This window comes from Lucilia sericata, unplaced genomic scaffold (assembly GCF_015586225.1).
Source record: "Lucilia sericata isolate MDLA Ls3-8-SP2 unplaced genomic scaffold, ASM1558622v1 Contig001061F_arrow, whole genome shotgun sequence".
NCBI lineage: Eukaryota > Metazoa > Arthropoda > Insecta > Diptera > Calliphoridae > Lucilia > Lucilia sericata.
In genome coordinates this window covers 108,245-131,075 of record NW_023995038.1, presented here as the reverse complement: position 1 = coordinate 131,075, position 22,831 = coordinate 108,245, and the positions used below count along the sequence as shown (strand labels likewise).

Sequence of the window (22,831 nt, the reverse complement as noted above, 5' to 3'; positions counted from 1 at the left end):
TTCCTTCTGCACCATTAATGATGTTTTGTAATTTGACTTTAAAAATCTACGATAAATTAAAAAATCGCTAATTTTTCCAAAATATGTTACAAATACGTTTACTCAAAATTTCCCGTTTTCCCGGGAATGATTAAAAAAAAATAAAAATATTGTTCTTTAAAACCCTGTTATGGAATTTGTAATAAATAGTGACAATATTTCATATTTTAGATAATAGAATACATTTATGTATATGAAAATTATTAAAATAATTTTAGTAAAAATAACGAACAAAAGCATTTTAGAAATTGCTTTCGGCGCGGGAAGTTTTTTCACCAAATTGACTTAAAAAATAGCCGTTTATTATCAGCACAGTATTGGCTATAAGGTAATGCTGTGGTATTTTATATATTATTTATATTACATTTTATATAACATACATTAATTACATATTAAACTCTAGCAAATCATAGTTAGACTGTTGGAAATACTTTCTGATTATAAAAAATTTAATAATATAAATTTAGTGCCAACATTTTTGTAAAAATCGTTTTTACCTTCTGAATGCATTTCTACAACTCAAAGTATAAGTCTACATGCAGAGGCAGCCAATATTCGCAACTTCTGTAATGTTACAGAACACAAGTACACAGTAAGATGCACAAAAAGATGAAAATGTGCAGATGCGACTTTTTTATTTCCATATTCGGAATCAGCACACGAAAGAACTCTGGGATTTGTGAAAATTATTTGCTTATTGGCAGTAGTGGGGGACCTCGAAAAAAACATCAAAAGGGAGGACCAGTGTCCAATATTAATATTATTAAATTATTAATATTAATATTATATTATTAAAATATTAAAAATGGTTCTATTGCATTAACAAGGTTCATGGCAATTAAAATTCTATCAAATATAATGTCCATAACTATCCACAGAAGAACTGCAGATGGTTGATCAAAGTCATATTGAAGTAAAAACGCCTTTTATTTTGCGTAAATTTCAAATTGGCTAGGACGGAGTGGGTAATATTGTGGTTTTGGGATGTTTTTCACGAATGATATCAAAAAATTTTATAAATATAAAGTGAATAAATGGGATAAAGGATCGTTTTATGTATGAAAATGTCTTGCACAATGTAAAGTTCACAATCAAGTTGTATATTGTCCTACTAAAGTGTAGTAACAGTGATTGTGAACAGATCTTTGCAGCAAGTCATAAGTTTATGTTCTCAATGAAAAAAAAAAGAAAAAAACAATGTCAAAAAATAAAAAATCAAAAAATATTAAATTAATTAAACATGCGAAATAAACCAAATTAATTTCTTTGAATTTTCAATTCTTTTATTTTCTTTATTCCACATTTTAAACTAATAAATAAACTGTTTTTAATAAAATTTTAGTTTTTTTGTTTTGGTAAACAGCTGTTTATTTTTGATTTCAGTGTTACCACTTTATCGTTTTTTATGCTAAAATCGTTTGAATTTTTTGTTTATATGTTTAAATAAACAATTGGCAACACTAAACTTTCTTACAACATTCGAAAAACATATGAAAAATTGTCGTGGGAGTTGTATAGAGCTTTTGCATAGAAAATACCAACAACATTGTTATGACTTGTAGCAGCTGCTGACATACAACGCTACAACATCGATTGTGAATTGAACAAATAATGTATCTAAAATGGAGAGATCAACAGTAAAACGATTACCAAGGGCTTATAATTTGCGAAATTATAGACCAAAGCCCGGCGACAACTATGATTGGTCAGTTGTTGCAAGACCACAAAATAAGAAAAGAGAACATTTTGTACCAAAGAATAAATAAGAAATGAAACTGTTGTCAAAAGTACCTAAGTCTACTGTCATCCGGTACCTAACTCTAAGAATGTATTAGTAGAATTCTCAAGTCAACATAGTTGCAAAAAATCGTATTGAAAAATATTGAAAAAAAATATTACATTTCAATTTATACTTTGAAAGGTTTCTTAAGATATTTTCCACATATTTTATCTACAAACATTTTATAAACACGTCTATTTGTTTTTTAATCTATAATATTGAAAAAATAAATTATTTATTTGAAATATCTTTTTCGTTTACCATACGAAAATTTACAACATTGTTTTTTTTAGTTTTAATTTCAAACAACAAAAATTCAATGTCAAAAAACAAAAAATATTTTTTTTTCGTTTGTAAAAAATATATTATTTTCGGGCTATTAAATGTGTTTAAATTGTGCAAAAAAATTATAAAATATAATGTTAAGTGATAAAAAATATTTCAAAGTGCTATTATCCTCAAATTTTCGCGAAAAAGTTTTGAAGTTTGGAGAGAGAATTAAATTTTTACATATGTGTTGGATTTACACAGCACTCGTCTGTGAGAAGAGCGTAATGTTATTGTTGTAAAAAAATGACAGCGTTTCACTTCTTGTTTATTCTTTGTTTTGTACTCTCATATTCACTACAACATGGAAAATTTTATTTTTTAATGGTGGTATTTTAATTAACAGCAATAGTTATAATTTGTAAATTTCGTTTAGACTTTATTACTTATATCAATTTAAGAAATATTTAGATTTAAATTTGTTTCTTTTTGGAAATATTTAATTTAAAAAAACTTTGTGAGATATTTGGAAGTTATTATGGGGAATGTTAGTTAATACTCATTTGTCAATTTTAGTTTTGAGATTAACTTTATTTTGTTATTAAAATTTAATTAATTGTAACTGATTCGTTAAGTTGTTTTTTATATCACGTTAATTTGTTGTAAATTTAGTAAAGGCCGAAAAGCACGCGTGCATTGGAAATGCCTGGCACTGTTATAGACTAATGGATACAATTTTTTTAAGGAAATTGGCTTACTGATTCATATTTATTAAAATTATCCTTATTTTTTTATTTTAATCGAAAAAAACTTTTTAGGAGCCATTTTGTATATTAAACTGCATAAAAGTGCACTACAAAGGCGAATTATCAAAAAATATTTATAAAATCGTAAAAATTTACTTTATATGACGTTAATTCACTCTTCAAGTGAAAGTATTTACTTATTCAATAGTAATTTTTGTTAACAGTTTCGTAAAATTTACTAAAATTTAATATATTCGAAGTTATGTGCTTTAGTATTGTCGCTGCAATTTTAGACTAATTTATATTATTTGATCAAAAACAATGTATTTTGCTTCTTTCAACATAATGTTTCGTTGTTTTTATAATTTCTAGACAATATTCTATCTAAACTAATAATTTTAATTACAAAATAACCTATTTTTTTATTTTTACTGAGCTTTTTTCTAACAGGTAAAAGTTAGTTTTGTCTGACACTGTATATATGATCGATATGGGAATCAATGAAAAGTTCTTTAAAATAGCATTTGGTTGATATATAATATGACATAAATCATTAACTCATTGGGAGCCAGGGTGAAATTTGTGTGTTCTAATACAACATTTTGGACTTCCATACGAAATATGTTTTAGAGCCCTATCTCATGAAATACAGGAGTTGTGTATTGTGAAAATGCTGCTGAACGGTGTTATAAAAGTTTACAAATCTTTAAAGCTTTTGAAGTAACATTTCTTAATTTGTGTATTAATGTGGGTACAAAAGCGTTTTTTATCAAACTCAAGTTCAAAACCCACACAAGAGGATGGCTTGTTGAACTGTTGTTTAGTTAATTGTGTAAACTAAACAAAAATATTATAATAAATACATGTAGGCGTGTTTGAAAGTTGACTCAAATAAATACCACTACTATATGTAAAAAAATTATAAATATCTAAAAAGTGTTGTTGTTATAGTATTAAATTTTTCCGGTTTTTGTTTTAATCGGTATATTCGAAAAATAATTACTTGAAGTTATTCATTAATAGATTATTAATAAAACAAACTCTTAAAGTTTTTACTATTTTTCTAGTTTTTACAAGTTATTAAATAAATTTAAAAATTCTTTGATTTGATGTAAAACTCCTTCATAATAAGCATAAAAAACACGGGTGCAAGCGGCCCGAACTAACAAATTGTAAACGACTTATTCATTCTTCATTCATTCTTATGTACTGTCTCATAACAATTTTCTTAAAACAATTAAAACTTAGATTTGATGCATTGTCATATAATGCAGAATAATTGAAAGGGGTTACAGTTATATAGTTTGTTTATTGAATAAACAATTTTCCTCAAAACAATTTAGACTTAGATTTGATGCATTGTCATACAATGCAGAATAATTGAAAGGGGTTACCGGTATAGTTTGCTTATTGAATACATACATACATACATACATACATACATACATACATACATACATACATACATACATACATACATACATACATACATACATACATACATACATACATACATACATACATACATACATACATACATACATACATACATACATACATACATACTTACATACATACACACAAGCACTTTTCGGGGGGTTCAGTTGTATGGGGGCTAGGTGAAATAATGAACCGATTTTAACCATTTTCAATAGGCTTCGTCCTTGGGTCAAAAGAAACGTGTATGCCAAATTTCATCAAATTATCTTGAAAATTGCGACCTGTTCTTTGATAACAACGTTTACATGGACACACGGACGGACATCGTTAAATCGACTCAGAATCACTTTCTGTATATCGGTATACTTAAAGGTGGGTATAGTACTAATATTTTAGTGCGTTACAAACATCAGCACAAACGTACTAAGTTTTTTAGCAATTTGTGAACGAAGAACGTGGGAGTATTTGTTTTTATTTAAAATTGAGTAGGTTTTTCAAAAGCTTAAAAAAATTTAATGGAAGGCGACAACATAACCAAATAAAAAAAACTAAAAATTCGATTAAATACGTATCGCTCATTTGCAACTAATGGGTCATAACTGAATATACAAAATATATGTTGTGTTAAAATCTTTCATATAGTTTTATAATTTTTAAAAACCTCGTCATTTTAGATGTAAGAATATTTTTGTGTCATAAATGTTGAACTAAAACTTTAGTTTTTACGTTCATTTTACAAAAAATTTTTAATTACTAAAGATATTAATTTCTGCTACATTTATCTGTATTTGTATTTTCAAACCATGGATTTTTGTAAATAGCAGCAGACTTTTAAAAGTAGTTGAATTTCATTAAAAGAATTGAGCTAACTTACGCATAATACTGAAATTCTGGATATATAGTCTATTTGTAACAAAGATCAGTGCCTTCAAAGTGTAAATATGTGCGTACAAACATACAAATGTAATGAACTCACTTTTGTGTTTTAGGCGTTTTAAAGTTGATTGAGAAAAACAGACGTCACCGTGATTTTCTATGATAAGTCATGTAGGCGTAACAAGATTGTCATTCCAAATAAAATTATTATAAACGTAGGTATATTTATTTAAAATCAGAAATGTTGCCGTAAATGGCAGTAAGAAATATTATTTTTTTATTTTTAAAAAACACAAAATAAACAATATCCACACTCTCATTTTTTATTTACTTTTCAATGAGATTATTCACTACACTTTGATAAATACACAATATTAAACAGACTGAATATATATTCAATGTATGTATTTTTTATTTTAACGTACATATATATATTCACATATGATCAAGTTTTAAGCACAATGTTGTTGTCAGTTTGAACTCTTTAAGGTAACTGCATCATAGCCACTTTTTTACTCAATCCACAAGTGGCGGTTTTAAATAAGTCAATCCAACCAACATGTTGCGTGTCTAAAGCCTACATTAAATGTGTTGGTTTGCGACCAAAACGCCTTTAAGACATACTACCAAACAGCGTTACCGTTGGAAAATTTTTGAAAGTCGCATAAAAAAGGGATTTTTGGGAAAAAAGTCGCACAAAAAATTTAACAAGTATGAAAATGTACACCACTTTAGTGGGGAGGGTACTATAATTCTTATTTTTATTTATAAAAATTTTACCTATTCATATGAAAAATTAATTTTCAGAAGGAGCCTTTTCCGCTAAAGTAGATAGAATAATAAAAGAGGTCAACATTTATTTTACACAGAGATCCAAGTATACTTTTCAAAGGAATTTCTCCAATCTATCGACTTTCTTTTCGAGATATAACTTGGAACAAACATAAATTGACATAAATTGTTGGTTGTAATATATTATGCTTTTACCATAAACTTTAATATAAAAATTTGTCATATTTTTTCCCAAGGTTGGCAACCGTTATCGTTAAGCTATCGTTACCGCAAAAATACCTTTTCAGCACAACTACCATTACCGCTAATACCGATACCGATATAAGCCAAAATACAGATAACGCTAAAATATCAATACCGAAATTATATTAAAAAAACTAAAATTTCCAAAAAGTGAGTAACTCTTCACTTTATTAATATTGTTAACATCACTGGAGTTTTTTATTTCTTTCTCAAACATTGGCAACCTTCTTTTTATTTATATCCATCATCAAAAAAGGGGTTATTTGTAACACATCGAAATATTATTGAGGACTATATTCAATAGTTACTATCTGTAATTTGCACGAAAATCAGATTTTGATGACAAAATATCCAGCAAACAATAGCGCATCAGTGATATAAATTTCAAAGACAAAAACATATTTTTTTGCAATTTTATAGCATTATAAAAATTTTTCTATCTTAAAAAGAGAAAAAAATTCTGAATGTAAAACTCTCTATCTATTCTAAAAACATGCTGAACACGAATAAGTAAAAATATTGCTCTATAAAAAACTCTCCCCCCTTATTCATAAACAACATTTTATTTTATGAAAGGTTTATAAAACAAAATTTCCATACGAAATTTGATTTATAAATCGTTTGTAAAATAAAATTGTGTTTATGAATAAGGGGGGAGAGTTTTTCATAGAGCAATATTTTTACTTATTTGTGTTCAGCATGTTTTTAGAATAGATTCAGCATGTTTTTAGAATAGTTAGTTGTATGAAAATGATCGTAGAATAAAAAGCTGTATCTGATATAAATTTGTGAATAATTTAACAAATAATGCAAAATTGTATATTCTTTTTATATAAGGGTCTTAGAAATGGTTGTACAAATATATTGTAGAAGAAAAATTTTCACAAACTAGCGAAATAAATATTTTTTTGCTGTCTTGAAAACTTGTGTTATTTTAGATAGAGAGTTATAAATATAGTCCCTCGATATATTCTGGATCCTTATTAAATTCAAACCCCCATTATCTCAATGTCTGATTTTGATGGTTTAAATGTACTTTTATCGTACAAAAACAAGTAAGAAAGTATAGTCGGGCGTGGCCGACCATATGATACCCTACACCAGTTATGAATATTAAATGTGATTTATTTTTCATAATATCGCATTTATCTTCAATATTCCCTTGTTCCAATACATTTAAGCAATTTATGGATGAAAAACTAATTTTCTGAAAGAGGCTTTATATGGGGGCTAGGGGCAAATATGAACTAAGCCCGATAAAATTTTGTGAATATATTTATATTTACATAATATTTTATTGTGCTGAATTTCATCGCGATATTTGTGTTTATAAGTTAATTTGGGACATTCAAGTAATTTTCTGAAGGGGACTTTGTATGGGAGCTAGGGTCAAATGGGGCCCGATCTTTATGAAATTTGGCAGGGTTATCAAGACTTCTATAAAACTTAGTTATGCCGTATTTTATCGATATATCTGTATATTTAACATAATTATGAGCTCAGAAGCCCTTTTCGGGGGGTTCTGGTCTATGGGGGCTAGGTGAAATAATGGACCGATTTTAACCATTTTCAATAGGCTTCGTCCTTGGGTCAAATAAAACGTGCGTGCCAAATTTCATCCAATTATCTTGAAAATTGCGACCTGTAGCTTGCGCACAAGGTTTACATGGACAGCCAGCCAGCCAGCCAGCCAGCCAGACGGACGGACGGACGGACATAGCTTAATCGACTCAGAAAACGATTCTAAGCCGATTGGTATACTTTAAGGTGGGTCTAGGACGAATATTTTTATATGTTACAAACATCAGCACAAATCCAATATACCCTCCCCACTAAAGTGGTGTAGGGTATAAATATATTAACCGCAGAATAGGTTAAATGATAACCGGAGGTGGAGTTAACGGGGCTAAGACGAATATAGCGATGAAATGCGACACACATAAGTTTTATGCGACCCAAAATCTCTCTACCAATTTGTTTGAGGATCGGCCCATATAAGGTCCCCTACACCCCATATAAGGTCCCCTTCAGAAAATGACTTTAACGCTCATTACTGGCTTAAAAATATGAGTAAAGCGATTAAATTCGAGAATTGGTCCATAAAAAAATTTCTTAAACATTCATTGCTGGCTTAAAAATACGAGTTATGAAATTCGACATAAGAAACTTTTATACGAACGTTAATCTTGCACATTCTTCATGCGGGATGTGTCGGTAAATTACCCTACCCCCAATATAAGCCCCCTTCAGAAAATTATTTTAACGATAATAGCTGGTATAAAAATGAGAGTACAGCGATGATATTCAATGTAAACAATTTTACCAAAATCGGTCTACAATATGTTCGTAGGAAATCATCAGAAAATTTGATGACTATTCAGAAAATTACGAGAAGTTTATACAAAACAAAATCTATGTACAAAATTTTATGAGTATCGGTTCATAATTGGGGCATATAAGGCCCCCTTCAGAAAATTACTGAACAAAAATATTTTGTAAAAGTTAATATTTTGTTAGTTCAAAAGAGCTCGCTACATAATAGACTTAAGCCATATTCCCAATATCACCCTGATATTATATGCCGCATTCCTTTTACGGCATCCAGTTTGATGGTGGGTATATGAGATTCGGCACAGTCGAATATAGGACTCTCACTTGTTACTTTTCATTTATGTTTTATTAATGACTGTTTTTCGTTTAAATTTAAAAAGAGCATGTAAAACAATAATACCAATATTATTTTGTTGTACTTAAAAGTTTGCTGATGCATTTATGAACATATTTTCAGTTATTTAACATTTTTTCTTATTTCTTCAATGCCAACTCATTTATATATCCTTGCCTACAATTTGAAAACATTTTGAAATTTTCGTCCTTCTTGTCCAATTTATGGCCGCTATCGAGTCAAAATACTAGACTTTAGTCGCACAACGGTAACGTTGCTACCAAAGTGTCTTAATACATTGGACTCATAAGTACAGCTGATTGTTTTTTTTAATCATAAAAGTAACAAAAACAACAGGTAAATTTTGACAGATTGTTAATCTATAACAAGAACACAGGCAAAGTTTGACAGCTTTGTACAAAAAATGTCATGTGATTGTTTTAGATGTTGGTTGCACAACAAGTACTGTCGTCATTTTAAAGTACACTGCATATTATCATAGACTGTTTAAATACAATTTAGTAGTTCGTAAATAATTAAGTTTAGACGATTTCAAATCGGCGCAAATAAAAACATATTTGGGATTTCATGTCAAGTCTTAGAAATCGTGCCCCTTAAGCTCTTTTTATTTCATTTTGAAATTCTGGGAATCTTAAGAATATATTATTATTATTCCCTACACCACTATAGTGTGGAAGGTATTATGCGTTTGTGCTGATGTTTGTAACGCACAAAAATATTGGCCCTACACCTACCTTAAAGTATACCGATCGGCTCAGAATCACTTTCTGAGCCATCCGTTCGGCTGCCTGTCCATGTGAACCTTGTGCGCAAGGTACAGCCGCAATTTTCAAGATATATTGATGAAATATGGACCAAACGTCTTTTTCGGCACAGGGACAAAGCCTATTGAAAATGGTTGAAATCTGTCCATTATTTCACCAAGCCAACAAAAAAATTTCTGTATAAAAAAAAAAAATTATTTGTAAAATATACTCATGGTGTGGGTATAATATGCCCGTCTATACTTCCCTGCTTGTTTTTAAGATATTTATAGTTAGATATACATAAAAAGGCAATTAAAATTAAATAAAATGAGGTTAAGGGACACGATTTTTATGTTATGTACAAGCCTGACACATTTCTATAGGAATGTTTTTTATTTCCTAAACTATAGTGAGGATTGTATAATTAATGCTTGCTGATATTTGTAATTAATATAAATATTTTCCCTACACTCACCGTAAAGTATACTAATCAGTTCCAATTTCTACTGATTGTTGCAGATGTGTGCTTAACAATTTCTGTAGACAGTTAATTAATACACTATGGTTTAAGATATGGTTCTATTATTCCGGGAATCGGGATTTCTTTGCAAAACTATTCTCTTTAACTCTTTTTCAACAAATATGTAGTTATGTAGTTAGAAAAATTGTTAAGGATACACGAAAAACTAAAATAAAATACAAACTATGTAGATAGATAGAATTTTTAAAGGCGGAAAAAACTATTTCGGTGAAATTATTTCGAATTTTTGTAACAGCAGGATGTCAGTTACGTCTAAATTTTCTTTTTAAACATATTAAATTTACAGAAATATTTATTAAATTTATGAATGAAATGCCAAATATAGGAGTACAATTGTTATAAATTCATGTAATTATCACTAGCCATTTCAATTTATGTGCTAAAATTTATAATTTTCTATAACATTTTATGTATTTAGTTCATTTTAATTACTAATTACATATATTGCATTTATATTATTACCATTTAACCAATGGTGTGAGTTTGTTAACTAAATGGCTGTAAGTTTGTCGATTTCGGAAGGCGGACCTATATATGGACTCGTTTAAAGAATCGATACTACCAGAATTTACTTATTTATTCGATATATGGCAAATTGTACTACCATGTATGGATATTAATATGGACATATGGATGATTTTCAGAGTACGGCTATTAACGAGGAATTTGGTCAATAAGTTTTAATTACAAAAGTTGCTATAAAATCACTTTTTCTGGGGGATGTTCTATTCAAGTGGCGAATTTTTAACAGTAGCTTTTTTCAGTTAATTTACAAAAAAATTATATAAAATCAACTATTACAGATATGACAACCATTCGTATCACATTTTATTCAGAACAAAAAATATTACAATGAGGGGAAAAAGAAGTTTCCAGAAATTCCCGATCCAAAAATATAAGCTTTGAAAAAAATTGATATATGTGCTATTCATGGAGGAGTGTATATATGTATATACATACGGCAGTTTCAAACTTTTAACAATTTTGTTAAGCACATTTTAAAATTTTAAGAAAACCTCCATGTGTCTTATGGGCATAGATAAGCGCTACCTGTGTATATTTTTGAAAATTTGCCTTAATTCCTTCATGTTTGTTATGCATTTTATACAAAAACTTTTCAGAAAATAAAATTCCAGATAATGGGAAAAATGCATAAATATATAAAATGAGGACCCGTTTTTATGATGACATAGAAATTGAACTACGTGAAATAAAAGTGATTTTCGCTAAAAAATTTATATTAAGAAATATCTTTAAAAGGACTTAGGCTTAAATGGGTATATTTTTGAATCTAATTGAGCTATTGACTTGAAATATCAAAGATCAAAAATTAACTTAGCTAAACTAAAATAATTAGTAAGGGTTACATTTGGATTCAAATTGAAAATCGTTTATTTTTAGATCCATAAATGCTATTGCCCTGGGCGCAAATTATGGCATACAATATCGATCGAAATCTCCATTTAGATTCTATTGAGATTTCGATCGATATCGTATGTCGTAGTTTGGGCCCTGAATTTTGGTATGTTTTTGGAAATTTAGTTGTCTAACACAAAAAAATTTATTTGGTTCAAAATTACGTTTTACATTTTGAAAAGTGTGGACCAAGGTATAGCAAAATTTTTAAATTTTAATTTTCAAATGCCTATAAATCAGAAATTGTAAGAAGTAAATAGCATATACAAGCATGTTTTTTAATACCTAGCTGAGCGCTTTTCATAAATATATAAAAATGGCACGCATTTTAAAATTTTTCATGTCGAAGGTACTCTACTTTGAGCCCCCTGGAGCATTTATGGGATCCGTTTAAACTCGAATACTCCTTGGCTACGCCCGTGTCAAATTTTATACCGATCAGACTAGCCATTTAGAAATGTCAAAGATTTATTTCCAAAAATGTTCATTCTGCCCCACTGTGTGGTGTAATATAACCCAGCAAAAAAAAATGTGGAAAAATATGTAGTATTTTTTTTTTTTTTTTTTCAATTTCAAATTCTTTATTTCAATAACCTAGCCTATATAGGCCATAATCGGTTATAAATTTCTACTTATGAATAGTTTACATAAAAATGATTTTTTTCATACTTAAAATTATGATTTAAATAAAAGTAATAAATTAAATTAAATAAAAGTAAAGTATCAATACGATTACATAATATACATAATATGTATATCTATTACATATGTATGTAGGTAAATAATAGTATTTTATAGGAACATACATATTTGTGTTATTTTGAGGGCATTTTATTGACAGTTAGTGGATATTGATGATAGTTAAATCAAAATTTCTTCACAATTGCTGTATAACCATTGTATGAATGATTAATGATTTTCCAAGAATTTCCCTAAATTTTAGAGAATATTATTTCTTAAAGAACTAATAAAAATTTAAATGTAAACACTTTTAGCGAATAAAAATTAAAAGCCCCTGAGCTATATTTGTATTAGTAAGGTATTATGAAATAAAAATGTTACAACTCGATTTTTCATCAAAATATGTAATATCATAATTTTTAGCTTTCTTTTTAAATTGAATCGAATTATAAAAACCCGATATTTCATCAAAATATGTAATATCATAATTTTAATTTTCTTTTCAAATTAACTTGAATTATACCATTCGCATTCGCGTATCTAACGCACATTAAACAAGTAAGAGATCTATATTCGGCTGTGACGAATCTTATATACCCTTCACCATGATGTGTTAAAAAAATAGTCAGTACAAAATTTATTTTAAAAAAAATCAAAAAATACGAAAAAGTACCAGAAAGTCCCCTTTTATAGATTTTTGATTAAACAGTGTGTTGCGTATGTGCATAAAAACCAAAGACTGTCATAGAACAAAGAAGTAGAAAAAATCGTTTCCTCCAGATTTGTATTAACTCAAAAGTATCAAAAAGTCCACATTTACTTACTCCGGGCTCTACATGCTTAATGCTTAACATGTATGTATGTATGTATGTATGTATGTATGTATGTATGTATGTATGTATGTATGTATGTATGTATGTATGTATGTATGTATGTATGTATGTATGTATGTATGTATGTATGTATGTATGTATGTATGTATGTATGTATGTTATGTATGTATGTATGTATGTATGTATGTATGTATGTATGTATGTATGTATGTATGTATGTATGTATGTATGTATGTATGTATGTATGTATGTATGTATGTATGTATGTATGTATGTATGTATGTATGTATGTATGTATGTATGTATGTATGTTCACAGTGTCTTCCTGTATGTCTGGAAGGAACTATAGGCTACTTTTTATTTCGAAATTTAAATGCCACGCCCACATACAAACTTAGTATTAAAAATCGCATATTTTAGAAAGTACAACAGTTAGAGTCTTCAAATTTTGTATGGACAACTTTGACATCCATAAGATTATTTTCGGATAAAATGGGCGGAATGGCTGTAGTGGGCGTGGCACCTTCCTTATGAAGAAAATATAAAATAAGTATATATAGTAGTGTCAATATGATTATTTAAGGAAAAAGGGGTCGGACTAGAAGTAGGGGGCGTGGCACCACCCATATGAATTAAATACAAAAACTCGCTTATCTGGGAAACTATTAGCGTTAAAATCTTGCACGAAGAACTTTATGGGAGGGGGCGTTGCTCCTACCATATGAATAAAATATACAAAAATTCGTTTACCTGGGAAACTAATAGAGCTAGCTTCATAAAATTTAGCACGAAGAACTTTAATATTTATCTAAACATTTTGGGGATAACGTGCGGACTTTCATTAGGGGGGCTTGGAACCCCCCATATGAATTAAATAGAAAATTTCGTATATCTGAGAAACTATTAGAGCTAAAATCCTCAAATTTTGCAATAACAACTTTGACATCCATGTGAACATTTGGGTAATAAATTGGAGTTGTCGTTTGTCTGGGAAACTAATAGACCTAAAACCTTCAAATTTTGCACGAAGAAATTTAACATTTATTTCAACAATTTGGGGAAAATGGGCCGACTTTCATTAGGGGTGGTTGGAACCTCCCATATGAATTAAATAGAAAAAATCGTATGTCTGGGAAACTATTAGATCAAAAATCCTTTGACATTAATGTCAACATTTGGGTAATAAATTGACGGACTAGCAAATTGGAACCTCCCATATGAATTAAATATAAAAATTCGTATATCTGAGAAACTATTTGAGCTAGAAATTTTTACATGAAAAAATGTGACATTCATACGAACATTTAGATAAAAATGGGCGGACTTTCAGTGGGACCTTGGCATCTCCCAAATTTTTCATAGGTTACATTAAAATCTAAATTAACATTTGGATAAATTGGCGAACTTGCAATAATTTGCGTGGCATCCCCAATATGTATAAAAATTTATATCTAAAAACTATTATAGTTAGTGGGTTTAGATAGTATTGTAGAAAATTCAAAAAGTACCCTTGAAGAATGAAAAAGTCCCTTTTTATAAGTTCTCACTTAATCAAGACTCTATATCATAGAAAAATGCAAAAAGTACCTTTTGTAGAACGCAAAAGTACCAAAAAGTCCTCTTTTAGAAGTTTTAACCTAATCCGGATTCTTCCCTTTTATAGGTTCTCACCTAATGCTAAATTTCACGTTTCTAGGTTCAAAAACTACCAAAAACTCCCCTTTTATAAGTTCTCACCTAATCCTACATGCTAAATTTCATGTTTCTAGGTTCAATATTACAGAAAAATCAAAAAGTATTTTTTTTAGAACGAAAAAGTACCAAAAAGTCCCCTTTTATAAGTTCTCGCCTAACCCTAGTTTCAATATTAAGGTAATTCAAAAAGTACCTTTTTTAGAACGAAAAAGTACCAAAAAGTCGCCTTTTATAAGTTCTACATGATAAATTTCATGTTTCTAGGTTCAGTATTATAGAAAAATCAAAAAGAACTTTTTGTAACTCGGGCCCTACATGCTAAATTTCATATTTCTAGTTTCAATATTAAGAAAATTCAAAAAGTACCTTTTTTTAGAACGAAAAAGTACCAAAAAGTTTCCTTTTATAAGTTCTCACCAAATCCGGGTTCTACATGATAAATTTCATGTTTCTAGGTTCAGTATTATAGAAATTTCAAAAAGAACTTTTTGTAGAACGAAAAAGTACCAAAAAGTTGCCTTTTATAGGTTCTTACCTAATCCGGGCTCTACATGCTAAATTTCATGTTTCTAGGTTCAATATTATAGAAAATTCAGAAAATTGATTTCAACAAACATACAGACAGACAGAAAATAGCTTAATCGACTCCGCTATCTATAAGGACTCGAAATATATATACTTTATAGGGTAGGAAAATTATATTATAGATACATACAAAGTCATACTTTTCTTTTCTCAAAAAAAAATTATATGATTTCAAAAAACTGGAAATTTTGTAGGATTAAAGTTTGGTCAGTGGCAATGCTGGGGTAGACAGTTCATGAGCTGTGACTTTTTCAATTACATATTCCAATTGGGACACAATTTTACATGTTACATTTATGATGATTCTCAAAAACTTTTGAGTCAAGCGAAAACTACAATAGTGGTTTTAAAAAACAGAGGATTTTGAGGTCGCGTTAATAAAACTTATTGGATATCAAGAAATTAATTACTTTGCCCAGCAATTCACATGTTAATTATTTTACATGTTACATTTATGATGATTCTCAAAAAATTTTGAGTTAAGCGAAAACATACATTGAAAATAATCCATGCTTAACTTTTTTCGTGATACATATATACGAAAATTTCGTGTATTAAACGAAATATTATTTAATCAACCCCTTTTCTAATTTTAATAAAGTACGAAAACCTGACGTAATACCTTTTTTCGTATACAGTGACTGTCATTAATATTCGGTTTTTACATTTCCGTTTTTTCTGTTCATAACTTTTAAATAAAAGTTAAGGTATTTAATAAAATATTTTGTACTTATTGTTGTACATATTAAGAGCTTTTTATACATACCAAAATTTTTTATATACATCGTTTAAATAGAATAAAAAAATTTAAAAACATGGAATGTTACATAAATGTACGCTTCATTAATATTCGGTTTTATCTTCTATGAAAATATTAATCGCTGCAACCATTTCAAAAATTGTGTGAATAATATAAGAATTTATATTATGATGTTCAATTGAGCTCGTGTATCACGTGGCATCATTGTAGAAACCATATAGTACGTACTACTATGTTTCTACCATCATTTTTCTTTTTTAATAAAAAACAATCGGTCGTAAGGAAAAAAAAATCATCTCTAGAAAATAATTTTATTGTATTTTTGCATTATAAAAATGAAAAAACACATAAAAATATTGGTGAAATATTAAAGCGTCTAAAACTTAGAAAAAACAAAACAAATCCGCGTTAAGTGCATCTAAAATTGTGCATCTAAAATTGTTTCTGAAGTGAAAGAGTAATTAATAAAGACTGTTTCAGAAACAACAATTCATCTAGAAAGAAGCCGATAGTAAATAATAACCCAGCAAAAAATAATTGATTTCATACTTTACAAACATCTTAATCACATCTAAAAATGCGATTACATATTTTTTGCTTTTATAAATCAAACATATCCTTACAAATGAAAACACAGTTAAAAGTGAGGAAAGAGATTTAGAAAAGTCACTACAAATTTTGATGAAAAACCAATAAAAAATTTACATAAGCGAGTCATTGAAAGAATGTGGTTTATTTTTGACACTGAAATATCGGACTTTTACTGCTTCTAAAAATAAGAATAGATGTAGCTCAAAGTTGTCAAAAATGAACAACATCCCTCCAATGACACGTTAATGTAAAATTCATAGGTTTTTCACCCGATTTTGAAGAACTTTGGGTTACTTGTTGTGATGAAAATACATCTTTTTCCACACTTTTTTTGCTGGGAAGGATGGAACGTACCGAATAAAATTTGTGAATGAACGTCTCAAAACGTGGGACGACGTTATATTTCTTTGATAAGAGCGTATTTAATATATTTGAAGTGTCGGAAGAACAATGGTGTGCCCGAAACCAAATGAAGAGCTTAATGGAAAAAACGTTACTCCCATAGTAAAACTCAGAGAATGACATGTGATGGTTTGGGGCTCTATATTATCAAATGGAATCGGAAACCTAGCTTTTATCGCCATTAACATGAACAAAGATTTGTATTTAACTATTTTGAGGGATAATTTAAAGCAATCAGCAGAAAAAATAGAAATTGAATGAACATTTAAATTATACCAACTTAATGACTCCAAACATCAGGCATCTTGTCCTTGAATGGTTGCTTTATAATTGTCCAAAAGTGATTGAAACACTAGCCCAATCTTCCAATTTGAAATCCATAGAAAATTTATGGAAGCATTTAGATTGGCAAAGTCGTACAAGTCCAATTTCTTCTAAAAACGAGCCCCAAAAAAAGATTGCAAGAAGAACGGGATAATTTGAAAATATTATCTCTAATATGTCAAATTGTCTATCTGAAGTTTTAAAAAATAATGGCTAGCCCACCAGATGACTTTTAGTTTTCAAATTGGATAACAATTTTCAAAATATTATTTCCATCAAGATTAGTTTAAAATAAATCAAAATAAATCAATTTGAATTACTTCGGGTTACTAGTTGTGATGAAAATACTACATATTTTTCCACACTTTTTTTGCTGCGAATATTTCGTATTATACACGAAATTTTCGTATATATTACGAAAAAAGTAGTTACGAAATTTTGTTTCGTAAAGTTAATCATGGATTATTTTCAGTGTACAAATAACATATTTGAAGTACATCAAAATGTGGTGAAAACGCAATGAAATTTACATGAGCGTGTCATTGAAAGAATGTGGTTTATTTTTGACATCCAAATATTGGATTTTTACTGCTTCTGAAGTTGCCAAAAATGAACAACATCCCTCCAATGACATGCTAGTTGTAAAATTCATAGGTTTTTCACCCGAATTTGAAGCACTTCGGGTTGCTAGTTTTGATGAAAATACTACATCTTTTTCCACAATTTGTTTGCTGGGTAGTTAATGTAAACATAAAAAATTGAAAAATACCTGAAATTTATTGAATCCATCAATAATTAATTGCTTCCTCACAACACTATTGAAATTGAGAACACCGCTGTTAATCAATAGATTGCTTATTTTGCTTACGTTGTTTCCGAGTCTCTTCAAATTCTTTTGGATGCACTTTTTTGCGATGAGAATGCATATTTGCATTTGAATTGAATGTCTTAGTACAATGTGGACATTTATAGAGCACTTCTCCAGTATGTGTGGTCATGTGCTCTCTCAGTGATATTGGCTTCTTAAATGTCTTTTGGCATACATTACATTCATGTGTTCGGTCGGTTCCGTGAGCATAACGTTTGTGACTTAGCATCGCACTACGACTTGGAGATATTTTTTGACATATGTCACAAACATGAGGTTGCTTTGCTTCTATATGTTTTATTTTGTGCCTCTTTAATCCTCTTTTATCTTTATACCACAAGCCACATAAATCACATTGCACTTTTGGTATTGAAACACCCTGATGCTCTAACTGGTGCCGTTTAAAAGCAGCTGAGCCCCGAATATATTTTGCACAAACATCACACATTGTACCAGGATTACAGTCTTCCTTATTATGATGTTCCGTTAATTCCTCTACAGCTTTAAATCTAAAATAAGTCGTGTTACAAAGAATTTAAAAATTTTTTCATAAATACAAAAATACCTTTTACCACAATTTTTGCACTTTGGTATAAAATCTCGATGAGAAAATGATTTGTGCTGCTCCAGAAGATATTTCCTTACAAACTTTTTTGAGCACTGAGAACATGCGTAAATTTTATCTTCATCTCTTTGATGTTTAACCAAGAAATGATTATGCTTAGATTGGCGATCGGAAAATGTGAAATCACATTCTTCGCATCTAAATAAAAATTAAAAAGTAAAAAAAATACATGTAAATTTAGTTTACTCATTATATAAATCACCGCGTATTTACTACATGACTGTCATACATAACTTATAAATTATGTTGTTGATATTGGGTGTATAACTTAAAAAAGCTATAAAAATAAAATGTTTAGATTTTAAAAATAAAATGTTTAGATTTTAATTCTTATGTATATAAACTGTAGTCTCCGTAGTGAGCTATCAAAGTAGGGAAAATATTTATATTTTTATATAAAGTAGTAAAAAATGTAAAATGTAAAATTCATAGGTTTTTCATCTGAATTTGAAGAACTTCGTGTTACTAGCTGTGATGAAAATACTACATATCGTCACCCTATATTCAAAAAATGCGAACTCAATTTTGGGCATATCGAGTTTTTGATGCCAAAGTATTCCTCAATGCATGATACACGTCTGGTATAAATTTCAAAAAAAGTAATTTTTGCACATTTAAATTATATTTAATTTAAAATTTCTTTTGTATATTAACACGATGAACATGCTAAACACAAAGCTACCCAGCAAAAAATAATTGATGCCATACTTTACAAACGACATCTTAATCACATCTAAAAATGCGATTGCATACTTTTCGCTTTTATAAACCAAACATATCATAACAAATGAAAACACAGTTAAAAATGGGGAAAGAGATGTAGAAAAGTCACTACAAACAACATATTCGAAGTAATTCAGATTTTGATGAAAAACCAATTAAATTTACATAAGCGTTTCATTGAAAGAATGTGGTTTATTTTTGACATACAAATAACGGATTTTTACTGCTTCTAAAAATAAGATTAGATGTAGTTCAAAGGTGTCAAAAATGAACAACATCCCTCCAATGACACACTAATGTAACATTCATAGGTTTTTCACCTGAATTATGTATGAATTTAAATTCAATAAAAATCAGTTAGCTATGTTTTATCTTATTTTATTTTTATCAATATCACGCAAAAAAATTATTTAAATACTGATAATTAAATCGAAATACCATCGAAATGCATTTTTAAATAAATATAGTGCATCAATGAAAATTCGCTTGGGAATCATCGAATATTCATTGGTTATAAGAACTCATTTAAATGCCAATGACACGCTAATGTTAAAATCATGCATGTTTCCCCTAAATATGAACCAGTTCATTAGCAGTTCAACCCATGCATTTACTACTTTTTTTGCACGTCTTTTTTTGCTGGGTTGTGATGAAAATTCTACACTTTTTTGCTGGATAGTATTTGATCGACTTGGATTTTCAACCGGTTTTTTCTGCTTTACCAGTGTCGGTTTTTCTAAATGTTGATTTTTCGAATATCGAATAACCCGGTTTATTTACTTTTTAAAAACCGAATACTTTTTTACATGAGCGTGTCATTGGAGGGATGCTGTTCACTTTTGGCAACTATGAACTACACCTAATCTTATTTTTAGAAGCAATAAAAATCCGATATTTGGATGTCAAAAATAAAACACATTCTCTTAATGAGACGCTTATGTAAATTTCACTACTCTTTGGTTTATAAAAGTGAAAAAAATGTAATCGCATTTTAAGATGTGATTAAGATGTAGTTTGTAAAGTATGACATCAATTATTTTTTGCTGGGAAATTTTGAAGTAAATAATAATACAGCTCGTCCAAATTCATACTGGAGTATAAGGAACAATATATATTTTCTAACGCATCTTTGGTTAAACTTTTTTGATTGTCCTAATTAATTAACAAATTGCATTTGTAAAATTTATTGGAATAACTGATTGATAAAATTTTATCAATCTTAAGATTATATTCCAATTACAATAATTAATTTGCGGCTAAAATATTATGCAATTTGTATACAGCCAGATACAAAGTTTTTCATAGAAATATACATTTTTTATTTGATTTAATATCAATCAATATTATATTTTATGCAATTTAATGAAGTAATAGAAACCAAATTGTTGAAAAAGCAACAGATTATAAGGTTTTGGCGGTGAGCGATATCTGGTGGTGAGCGATATCTCGAAAACTATTAAACCGATTTTAAACATTTTGGCGGATTTGTGTTCAGCATGTCCAAATAAGTAAAATCACTTGTTTTGTAACAGAAAATTATCCAAAATAATAGAGTCTGAAGCAATTTTTGGATTGGATAGAGTTTTGCATTTAGAATTTTTCTTTTTTCAGATAGAGAATTTAAAAATTGCTATAACATTGCCAAAAAAAATATTTTTTTTTTCTTTAAAATGTATATCACTGATGCGGGATAGTTTGCTAAATATTTTGCCATCAAAATCTTATTTTCAAAAAATGACAGATAGCGAATATTGAATATAGTCCCTCGACATACATACATATGTCCACATTTATTATAATATTTTCCTTAAAAATATTTTCGAAAAATACATACAAGTAGCTTGAACCAACGAAACATCGTTGAAAAAGAACCTATTTTTTACAAACAAAAAAATATTTTTTATTTTTGACATTGTATTTTTGTTGGTTGAGACCAAAGAATAAACAATCCCAGCAAAAAAAATTTGCAGTAGTGTAAAGTGAATGTAAGTTTCATGACTTCTTTAATAACAGTGCTAATACAACTCATTCTAAGTGCCTTCCTAAATTCAACCTATTCCGCAGTTAAAAATTGCTTTGAAACTTCAATAATTAATTCAGATTGTTAATTTAATCAAAACTGACTGACTGATTCATCATCTCACAGCCTAAACTGTAGAAGCTAAAGAGCTGAAATTTGGACAGGAGGTTGGTCTCCCGCTAAATAGATCCACTAAGACGGGATTTTGGAAATTCGAATGTTTAGGAGGTAAAAACGGGTAAATTAGGTAACCTCATATCTCCTAAACTAAAAAAGATACAAAAACAGTTTAAAGCTAATTGTCGTTCATTTAAAAAATAAGCGCACAGGTGTCTGGTACTTTTTTCAAAATTGGTCCCTTTAGGGAATAAACGGGTAAAAACTGTATTTTGTTACTTTTTTGACACCCCATGTATCTTTTAAACCAGTGAACATTCAAACAATATTTTTGACTACTTTATAACTTGACGAAAAAATAAAAATATGAATTTTGTACTTTTTGGATATTCGGACTTTTAAGGGGTGAAAATTGTAGCTACGTTGGTACTTTTTTCATAAAACATTGTTTCCTATGTATTGATTTGTACATGTGAATGAATACTTAATGATGGGCTCCCACAACGATATTGCAACTTTTTGTAATAAAATGTTTATTACTTCAATAGGGAGAAAAAAATACCAAAAGGGGGAAGAACGGAAAATTTGATTTTATTCAAACTCAGTGACCCAATTTTAATAAATTTGGAGAAATTGATAGATTTAGTAACACTAAATATACCAATGGAGCGTTACTTGGAACTCCGGTACAAAAGACTATTTTTTGGTACTTTTTCGTTTTTTAACTGGTACTTTTTGTGTTTTTTATAATGTGATCCTAGAGACATGATATTAAGCTTGTGGAGTCCAGAGTTAATGAGAACCAATAAAAGGGGACTTTTTGGTACTTTTTCGTTCTTTAAAGGGTAATTTTTGAATTTTCTGTAATATTAAACCTAAGGTGTGTTTCAAAATTATAAGAACAAACATATTTTTCGAATTTCTCTTCAAGTATCGAACGGATCTACAAAAAAATTTACAAATAATACATTTTTGCATTTACTATTTATATACAAAAAAATAAATTTGAAATTATTGTTCTTGCATTTCTGGAAG

The 22,831-nt window shown here is 28.9% G+C and overlaps 1 protein-coding gene across 2 annotated transcripts in view; it reads right to left on the bottom strand.

Moving 5' to 3' along the window:
- Positions 1 to 12,455: 12,455 nt before the first annotated feature.
- LOC119609789 (transcription factor grauzone-like) overlaps positions 12,456 to 22,831 on the bottom strand; it is a 46,503-nt gene continuing 36,127 nt past the window's right edge. The window contains exons 3-5 of one of the 2 annotated variants that reach the window (XM_037964721.1): positions 18,877 to 19,074; positions 18,213 to 18,820; positions 12,456 to 12,504 (exon numbers count right to left, since the gene is read on the bottom strand). In XM_037964721.1, coding sequence (XP_037820649.1) covers positions 18,283 to 18,820; positions 18,877 to 19,074 — 736 coding nt within the window. In that variant the 3' untranslated portion in view covers positions 12,456 to 12,504; positions 18,213 to 18,282. The remainder of the gene's footprint in view (positions 12,505 to 18,212; positions 18,821 to 18,876; positions 19,075 to 22,831) is intronic. The other variant, XM_037964722.1, reaches the window with a different exon arrangement.